Genomic DNA, 9,194 nt, shown 5'->3' with positions numbered 1-9,194 from the left:
AAAAATCGCGTGGTAGCTAAACTGCAATTGTTCCAAATCAAGGTATAATTATTATTTTAAAAATTAAAAATACTATTTCATAGATTATTTATATGGCCACTAGATCGCGTCAAGAGCTACCAAATAGACACAATCTGGGATACCTATAGGTAACCTATAATAGATAATGTGAACATGGTCTATACCATCTGCGGTTCCGGTGTGTTGCCGCTCTGAAACCGCATAACCAAGAAAAAATAGGAAAAAAAAACAAGCTTCTGATCACAGACCACCGATATTGTTCACTTTTCAGTGTTCAGTATTCTCCGAAAATCGTACCGGAACAATCTGAAATCTCAACATTCATAGTCATAAACAATCAACTCACGGTGAGATAATTCGCGTGATATTTCCAAATTCCGTTCCGCGTTTTAGCGTTAATCGGTTCGTGGCGGAAATGGTATCGCGCGTTCCGCTGATATCCGAAACGTCTCCGCTGTTTTGTAAGATCGCACGTCAGATTTTTTTAGCCGCGTAAGTCCGTCGGTCAGTGCTTCCGTGGACCATCATACTTGCACATCCGTAGCGTGCCCAAACCGCACGGCACGACGATAAGCTGCTGTTGGCACGAAACGACCACCGAGTTTCAATCGTGTATTTTGCTGAACGGATCACGGACGAAGACCGGAATCCGATATTTTAACCCAAGAGAGCTGAACTTGCGACTGGCCGGTCCCGTGTGACGTCGTCTCCGAAAGCAGACATATAAGGCGGTCTCGATTTTTAAAAACTTTTTTTTTTCAAACACATCTTTCGTGCCAAACCCGACGCAGACTGATCGACTTATGGAAACCTCGGAAGTCGATACGTCCATACTGAGTTCGTTGCACGGTAACCGGTACGATTACTTGCGGGCAGACGACAAGGAGAGCTTTGGTGATTCGGCTTTCCTGGCCGAGAACCTTGACAAAGAACTGCCAAAAACACTGCCCGAACTGTCTGAAATCACAGACAGTGACACTTATCTGCGCGACAACGAACCATCGCAAATGATGACTATTGACAGTTCATGGTGAGTCGTCAAGAACCTGTTGATTCAACATTATACTTTTCAAACAATATTGTAGTTATAATTTCTAGCTGTAGGTGTATAACCGATGAATTCTTGTTGTACTGATCAATTTTGATTTTAATGTTGATTTACATATTATAAACTAGTTTATCAAATGTCATTCAAGTGCATTTTTGCGTACATGACTATAAATTAAGATCATATTAAAATTAGTTTTTGAGAATTGTACATTGTTTACGGTATAAGATAGTATTAGGCAATGACATAGATGAGTTTTAAGAATTATTTTAATGATTTTTAGGAATGAAGATTCAACATCATGTTTTCCAACTTCAACAAACTCCAGTTTTCCTATACCACTTCCGGGTCCTAGTGATTTTGATGAGTTCAATAGTATTCAAACTGTTCCCAGGGCTGAAACACCAGGATTAGGGTTAAGCACAATTTTTGCCGCTGATGGTGATTTATCTGATCCAACTGCTGAAATTGGTGTTTGTGGTCTTCGAAATCTTGGTAATACATGTTTTATGAGTGCAGGCTTACAAGCTCTTTTATCAACAGAGAGTCTTGTATCATATTTTTTGAGCTTCGACGATGATGGATCTGAAGACACGTTGATTGGACAATTTTCTGATCTTGCTAAACGTGTTTGGAATGGACAGTACAGTGTTATTAATCCACATCAGTTCAAATATGTGTTGGGAAAACGATATGCACAGTTCCGGGACTGCAGCCAGCATGATTGTCAAGAATTCTTGGCCCTTTTATTAGACAGCCTAAATGATGAACTATTGATGCATTTTGCCAAACACTGCAAAGTAACATCACGCAAAACTCGTAAGTCTCCAAACCCCAGAAAATTATTGCCTCGTGAAGTTGATGAGTTTGTTAGTTCATCTGAATTTGATTTACCTCAAACTATAAGTGACATTTTAACAGAAAAATTATCTGAGAACCAAGACTTCATGGCACAGAAAGCGAATAATACAGACGCTGATGTTTTTGTGTCACCAAATATTGATGATGGTACCATATCTTCATGTGAACCAGAGCTTCTCAAGGCCAAGGTACAAATTAATGATTTGTTGAATGGAAAAAGAGAAATATGTTGTGATTCCTCATCTGATTCGAGACTTATGGATTTGAAGCGTGTAAAATTAGATGATAATAAAATACCTAAGACAGAGCTTGTAGAAGCTGATTCAATAGGATCTACTATTCTTGAGAAGCATATACAACAAGATTCCATTATTAATAAAATATTTCAAGGACAGTTTGAAAGTTCTGTAAGTAACAAATTATATTATAAAGCAAAAGTTAAAATTATCTACTTATTAATTAAACATTGTTTTTGTAGGTAACATGTCTTGAATGTAATTATGTGTCTGTTATGCATGAACCTTTCATGTATCTCTCTGTACCGTTACCGTACGCTACTCAACAACAAATATGTAAGCTAAATATGGGTATTAAAGTGCCAATTGGAATGTTAATATTAATGTTTATTTATTTTTTTTATTAGACATAACATTTGTTAGTGCTACACATAATCCACCCATGAAGTACCTGATTACCGTTAACAAACAGGATGATATTAAAAAGGTTAAAAGCGAGTTAGTAAATTTGATAGGTGAAGACAAACACCCTGACATGTTGGTTGTAGCCGAAGTTTTTAACAGACATATTTCAAAAATATTAGTAAGTTTATCAAAAATACTTAATTTGTGATGAAGGTACCTGTAGGATTTAAATTATTTATTAATTACATTTTTTTAACTAGAGTGATGATCATCAAGTGAGAAGTGTCGACTCTAATAATCGCGATTTGTATGCATTTGAGGTGTTGGAAATTAATTTGGACCTTGTGAATGGAGATATTGAGGAATTAACTGAAGGAGACACACAAATCGTAAGTTAATTTTATTGTATAAATAATTTATTGGTATCAAATAGCCAATGATATGGTACCCATGTTATGATTATGTCAAAAGGCAAAACAATTTCTTTGTTTTGAGTACTGAAGGGGGCTACACTCCCCTGATAAATTATCACTATATTTTTTTTTACACAACCTGTAATTTTACAAATAAAAATTAAATAAAAATACATTGTGTATATTGCAGGTATAACATAATATATTTAGGTAGGTATTGGTATAGGATATTATTTTTTACTATCTTAAATTGTGGTATATTATAATTAATTAATTTAAGCCTGGTTATCTCCAGAAACTTGTAATGTACAATTAGGTTTAAATAAATCAATTCATTGTAACAGATCACAACAAACTAGCTCATGTTTTCGGTCTGTTGATTTCCGTCAGTAATAAATACAAATCGTACCTCTAATTGGTGAATAATCCAACCGTTGAACAAGTATATTTTGTACTAATTGAATAATGTAATATTTATATCTGATATACATTCTGACTTCATTGAGCATTTACTGTTTTAATACTTATTTTAAGATTGTTGAGGATTTAATATCGACACATAATAATGCTAAATTTCTCTTGATGGATGCTCTTAATTTATGTAAATTGAGATGTCTGTTGCCTAAGGTATGCTTCTATATTTTTCTTGCTTTTAGTCCTGTTAAATCTGAATTTATTTCCTTATTATCTTAATTTTATTACTAATCAGTACCTCCTCTGTTGTACTTCATGATTCCACAACCACTTTACCTTACATTCAATCAAGAATAAACTGCTGGCCCTGACTTAATTCCTAATATATTTTTGCAGTTGTAAATTTATTATTGAAGTAAACCTTCGTTACCTAATAAACCATACTTGAAACACCGTCAACTTATTATACATGTATTTGAGTTCTCAAACCAGTTAAATTCAAAATAACTAAATGAAAATATACTGTATAAATGTTCCATTAAAAATGTTTACATTCAATAAGTTATACTAATCAGTATTATCTAATGTATCTCTTCATTAAATCTATGTTATTCTAGGAACCAATGGATATAGATTCTGTAACGATTGAACAAGGAGACGTTTGTACCATATGCTTAGAGTATAAACATAATATGGTACTCCACAAAGATATCAAAGATTGCACTTGTGTGTTGTGTGAAGAATGCGTTAAATCGAGTTGTTTTCATTCTAGTGGAGATAAAGATCGAATGGACTGTCCTGTTTGTAGAGTAAGAATAGATCCTAAGGTTGATTTAATTCCCATCGAACAACCTGCTGGTAGTACAAATAAAGCTATACGACGATTGACTATTCCAATCGTGTTTAAACAAGCTGACGGAAAAAGTTTAATTGGCCGACCAGCATTGGTTCGTTTACCAAGTGAAGTTCCTGCTGAAGTACTCTATATCGAAGTTGCCAAACTTCATCCGTACACTCAAGATTTCACACTATCTTTAGTTGATGGTCAAGGGACCATGTGCTCTAGATGCCTGTGGGATGTACATTGTGGCGGCTGTATAATTACCAACAAAAATGGTATAATCAAGTTTCGCAGCGGTGATACACTAGCTGTTACCTTTATAGATTATGTAGATGTTTATTTACTAGACACCAAATTGCATCCAGGATCTACCGAACAAATGCGATCAAATAAACCTCTTTCAATATATGATTGCATTAATGCTTTTTGCCAAAGGTAATAATTTATTATATTTTTTTTAATGACAATTTAGGAATTTATTTAGGGTAGGATTATGTTTTATGTAGTTAAATCTATTTCATAATACTTGTTACTACTCTATTTCATAAAACTGTTTTCAAACACCGTTAGTTAGTTGAGAGTTTTAGTTTATTTACATTATCTATTAACTAATTATAATTGACTCAAAAGTATAATATTTTATAACAAATTGTGTTAGTATCCAATATTTATATTTGTATATTATGCAGAAATGGTCAGATGTCGATTTCTTGTTAAAATTTCTTATTAAATATTTAGTAGCCCCCTAAACAATGTGTATTTTTATACATTAAAAAATAACATATTCTCAATAGATATTTATATAAAATAAGTTTGACCCCCTCTGATGTATATTATATTCTATAGGTTCTATAAACTGATGAAAAAAAATGGTCTTGTTTTACAGTGAACTTTTAGATGATAATAATCCTTGGTGGTGTCCGTCCTGCAAAAAGAATCAACGCGCTACTAAAACACTGTCCATTTCCAAGTATCCTAGATGTCTCATTGTATACTTAAAAAGGTAAAAAAAACTTATTTTATAACACTTAAAAAATACATTTTACAGGTATTCATAATTTTAGGTTTGTTTTCCATGAAAATTGGGGAATAAAACTACAAGACAGTGTAGTTTTTCCTTTAGATGGATTGATATTGGATATAAAACAAGAAATAGTGTATGATTTGTATGCTTGCGTTTGCCATACTGGAAGTATGTTATATTAATTTTTTTCCAATCATCATATCTATTAATTTTTTCCTGTTATGTTAGGTACTTCTATGGGTCACTATACATCTTACACAAGACACGTGCATTCAGAAGATTGGCACTATTACAATGATGAAACAGCCATTAAAACAATACCAGGACAAGAAGATTATTGTAACGCATATATTTTGTTCTACAAGAAACAAGGTATGTAGTACATTACTTTATATTACATATATTACTTTTCAATTCTTAGTTTTATTTCTTGGATCTAGAATAATATATTCTTATTTTTCAAGATATTAATATAAATATTAAACTATATGTTTTATTATATTTTTATTGCAGGATTACCCGATGACGATGCTGATTCCTCAGGACTATGAAGTTATTGTTAAATAATAAAATAAGAATCAGTAAAAAAAAAATTGCTATTTTATGATTTTTCTTATGTTTATCAAACTAAACAAAAGAATATTTTTTGTGGTAAAGGACTAGCCAAATTTAATCTTGAAAGTCTTGTCCTTAATTCTCATTACTGTTGATGTTACTTATATTATTATTATTATTATTATTTTCTAGTAATTCTTTATTATTTTTTTAGTACCTTTGTGAGAAAATTCCTTACTAAAATACGATAATGTAAATTTTAAATGGAGTAAACTATGTGTTATTTGTATGAATTCATTTTTTACTATAAAAACAGTATTATTATTTTGTTATATTATTGAAAAGGTTGGACATAATAATATTATGTATACAAAAGTTAAATAAGCTACTTTGAATGGTAAAAACTTAAACATTATGTTTCTAAAATATAACTTTCAGAATGATCCATGTTTTTGGATTGGCCATTGTCAGTGGTACCGAAGTCCATGGTGACGTTGGGCCGTGGCCCAACCTCTTTTTTAAAAAATGTGGCCGGCTGGCCATATTCTATTTACTTCATAACTTTAATATGAGCATAAGTATATTTAAACCGTGATTATGAAAAAATGTATATTAGGGTACCTCTATATGAAATAATTAAGATATTGAGGCCAGGAAATTTTAAAATTGCCCGACCACATAAAACTTTGGCGCCACTGACCATTACATTTTATTATAGGTATTCATCATACTGCTGATAATAATGTGTTAGTATATAAATATGTTGGTATTAGGTATTAACACATTATCTATGAATTAAGGTAAACTTTATCTTAAATCATACTTATAATATATCTTTAAAGTTTTCCTATTATATGTGACTTGAAAATGAACAATACTAAGTTTTAATAGGAAGTTGAATTACAAGTAGGTATGTAGGCATAGTACCTATTTGAGTTCAGGAATAATTTCTTCTTAAGAATTAGCTGTTGGATATAAATCATACAAAAACTATAATTGATTCTCATTGCATAAATTTTGTTTATTTGTCTATTCGTGTTTAGTGTAATTTTAACAAATGAAGGATGAAATCTAAGTGGTTATTTCTCTCGCCTCTTCTAAATTTTGTATGCGCACTTCCACGAAAAAATGATGTATAATACAGATTGCTGAAATATAATGGATTTTATAAAACTAAAATTATTTTACTTGACATTTTTTTTTTTTGGTATTTATACAATTTATTTAAAGTAAAACTATAAAAGTAGTGTATTACATTAATTATATATGTATTAACAATAGAGAAATTAATTTCATAAAAAAAAGTGAAATAATATCCTTATTTAAATAACATTTCATAAAGTTTGAAGGGAGTTAGCACACGGGTCTTGTACAGGTTCTACAAGGTCAGGATGGTGTTTCTTAATGTGCCTCTGCAAAAATGTGTTGATCACAAATCTATCATCGCATACTTCACATTTATATGGGCGGTCTCCTGTATGCCATCTGGTGTGTATGCGCAAGGACGTCTTCTGAGTAAAGCCTTTAGAGCACAAGTCACATTTGAATGGCCGCTCACCTGTATGTATTCTTTTATGTTCGACTAGGTACTTGCTAACTGTGAATGCTTTGCCGCACATTTCACACACGTGATTTTTCTCACCGGTATGTATGCGCACATGAAGTTTTAGATGGTGTGCTGAACTCAGTAGCTTGTTACAATAAGAGCATTCATATTTCAGACCTAAATGTGACTGAATGTGTCGTCTGTAACTGCCTATACGCCTGAAAGCTTTTCCACAGGTTTCGCATTGGTAGCTAACTGATTCGGCTGATGTGGTATGTACTTTCATATGGCTGTACAAATTGGTCTTGGACGTGCATAATTTGCTACAACGATCACATTGGTATGGCTCGGCACCATGGTTTTTAATTTCATGCGTAGCCAACTCGTCTTTGTTAAAAAAACCTGCTTGGCACGTATCACAGAACACGCTGTACACTTTTTTATGTCTATTTTCGTGATATTGCATTCGACTCTTATAAGGTGTACGATAGTCACATGTGTCACACGAATAAGTGACACTAGGATGTTCTTCTTTTTTGTGTTTTTGTCGCGCACACATTGTGTCAAATGTTTTATCACAACAATTGCACTTATATGCAGAGTGCGGATGTGCATCATTTTGATGATCTTTCAATGCGTGTTTGGTATTAAAAGATTCTTCACATTTTCTGCATTTGAAAAATTTTATTTTAACCTTACGTGGTGTCTTAGTCCTATCTGATCTTTGGTCATCAATTTCATCAGTGCTGTGTAAAACATAATAAATTAATAAGTGTGTAAATTAATGACAAGTGATAAAGGTGTATTTGCTGTGAGATTTGCTTATTGTGAATGTAAATATTTAATTAGATAGCATATCAAACAGGCAACTTCTATTGTAATCAGATTTAAAATTATTATCAGGCGATAAGTCGCTACTAAATAAACTATAGAAAATAGACCTGAAGATATGATCTATAATTTTGGTAAGCAGCATATTATTTTAATATGAACTTACGGATCTATTTTCACAACGTCTTTCGTTTCAATTTCCGATTGATTACTTTCAGACCAACTCTCTGGTTCGTTGTATTCAGATTTGTATTCTGTATTTTGGTCATAATTAATGGTCACCACTGGTTCAAAACTACTGGAAGCCTGTTGATTAAAGACATTTTAATGAATCAATCAAATATACATAATATTAAATACCTAAGTTATTATCAAAGTGTATTTATTTAAATGTCTACATGAGATTTACTACATTTTTTTCTTCAAATTAGAACATCAAATAATTTCTATTGTGGTATAGGTACATGAACAATTTTTGTTCTAAAAGAATTTAAAATAAAAATATATTTGTTCTGCAATTATTTGAATTTATAGTTCACACCTGACAAATTATGAAAGTATAATATACGAGATAATGATATTATAATGATTTGTAAAAAAAAGTAGGCTAGATAATTGATTTACGCAATAATTATTTAAGTATTTATTAATTGTTGATTAAATACTTAATAAAATGACTAATAGAAGCCAGGAGGTAATTAGAACTAATAATTAGTGCCAGATTATAATAATAAAAACTTTATAATTAGACTGATAATGCACCTAACAATTATATTTTGTTTATCATTGTTTATGTACCTATTTCATTTAAGGGTAACTAATATTTTTTTAGATGACTTTCAAAAACATGTTAACCTAAATCAAATTAACCTTTCTGGTAAATTAACCGAGGGGTAAACCACTATTAAAAAATTTGTACACTAGATTTCAGACTTCCAAAGATTACCAGAGATTTCCTAAGATTACCAAAGATTTCAGAGATTTCATAGATTACCAAGA

At 31.6% G+C, this 9,194-nt stretch overlaps 2 protein-coding genes across 3 annotated transcripts in view; one reads left to right on the top strand and one right to left on the bottom strand.

Moving 5' to 3' along the window:
- Window positions 1-206: 206 nt before the first annotated feature.
- On the top strand, window positions 207-6,109 carry LOC100164741 (ubiquitin carboxyl-terminal hydrolase 4). Of its 2 annotated transcripts, XM_008186600.3 has the most exons (11): window positions 207-1,051; window positions 1,353-1,888; window positions 1,991-2,337; window positions 2,409-2,502; window positions 2,574-2,749; window positions 2,832-2,960; window positions 4,016-4,674; window positions 5,126-5,242; window positions 5,304-5,431; window positions 5,492-5,635; window positions 5,777-6,109. In XM_008186600.3, the coding sequence occupies exons 1-11, from the start codon at window positions 825-827 to the stop codon at window positions 5,812-5,814; spliced, it is 2,595 nt and encodes an 864-aa protein (XP_008184822.1). In that variant the 5' UTR covers window positions 207-824; the 3' UTR covers window positions 5,815-6,109. The 2 variants fall into 2 exon arrangements, with proteins under 2 accessions (XP_008184822.1, XP_001949023.2); XM_001948988.5 differs by having other exon boundaries at window positions 1,353-2,337.
- Window positions 6,110-6,814: 705 nt separating this feature from the next.
- LOC100166758 (zinc finger protein 664) overlaps window positions 6,815-9,194 on the bottom strand; it is an 8,165-nt gene continuing 5,785 nt past the window's right edge. The window contains exons 2-3 of the mRNA XM_029489017.1: window positions 8,362-8,501; window positions 6,815-8,110 (exon numbers count right to left, since the gene is read on the bottom strand). Of these exons, the coding sequence (XP_029344877.1) occupies window positions 7,153-8,110; window positions 8,362-8,501 (1,098 nt within the window). The 3' untranslated portion in view covers window positions 6,815-7,152. The remainder of the gene's footprint in view (window positions 8,111-8,361; window positions 8,502-9,194) is intronic.

The sequence above is a fragment of the Acyrthosiphon pisum genome, chromosome A2, assembly GCF_005508785.2.
Source record: "Acyrthosiphon pisum isolate AL4f chromosome A2, pea_aphid_22Mar2018_4r6ur, whole genome shotgun sequence".
In the NCBI taxonomy this organism is placed as follows: Eukaryota; Metazoa; Arthropoda; class Insecta; order Hemiptera; family Aphididae; genus Acyrthosiphon; species Acyrthosiphon pisum.
Note: the sequence above shows the minus strand (reverse complement) of the source record. Positions and strands in the feature narration are given on the sequence as shown.

Excerpts from the sequence above, each read along its gene's own strand:
- LOC100164741 (XM_001948988.5), top strand. The coding sequence starts at position 825 with ATGGAAACCTCGGAAGTCGATACGTCCATACTGAGTTCGTTGCACGGT. Across the intron at positions 5,243-5,303 it reads CTCATTGTATACTTAAAAAG|GTTTGTTTTCCATGAAAATT; the intron begins GTAAAAAAAACT and ends TCATAATTTTAG. Across the intron at positions 5,432-5,491 it reads TTGCGTTTGCCATACTGGAA|GTACTTCTATGGGTCACTAT; the intron begins GTATGTTATATT and ends CTGTTATGTTAG.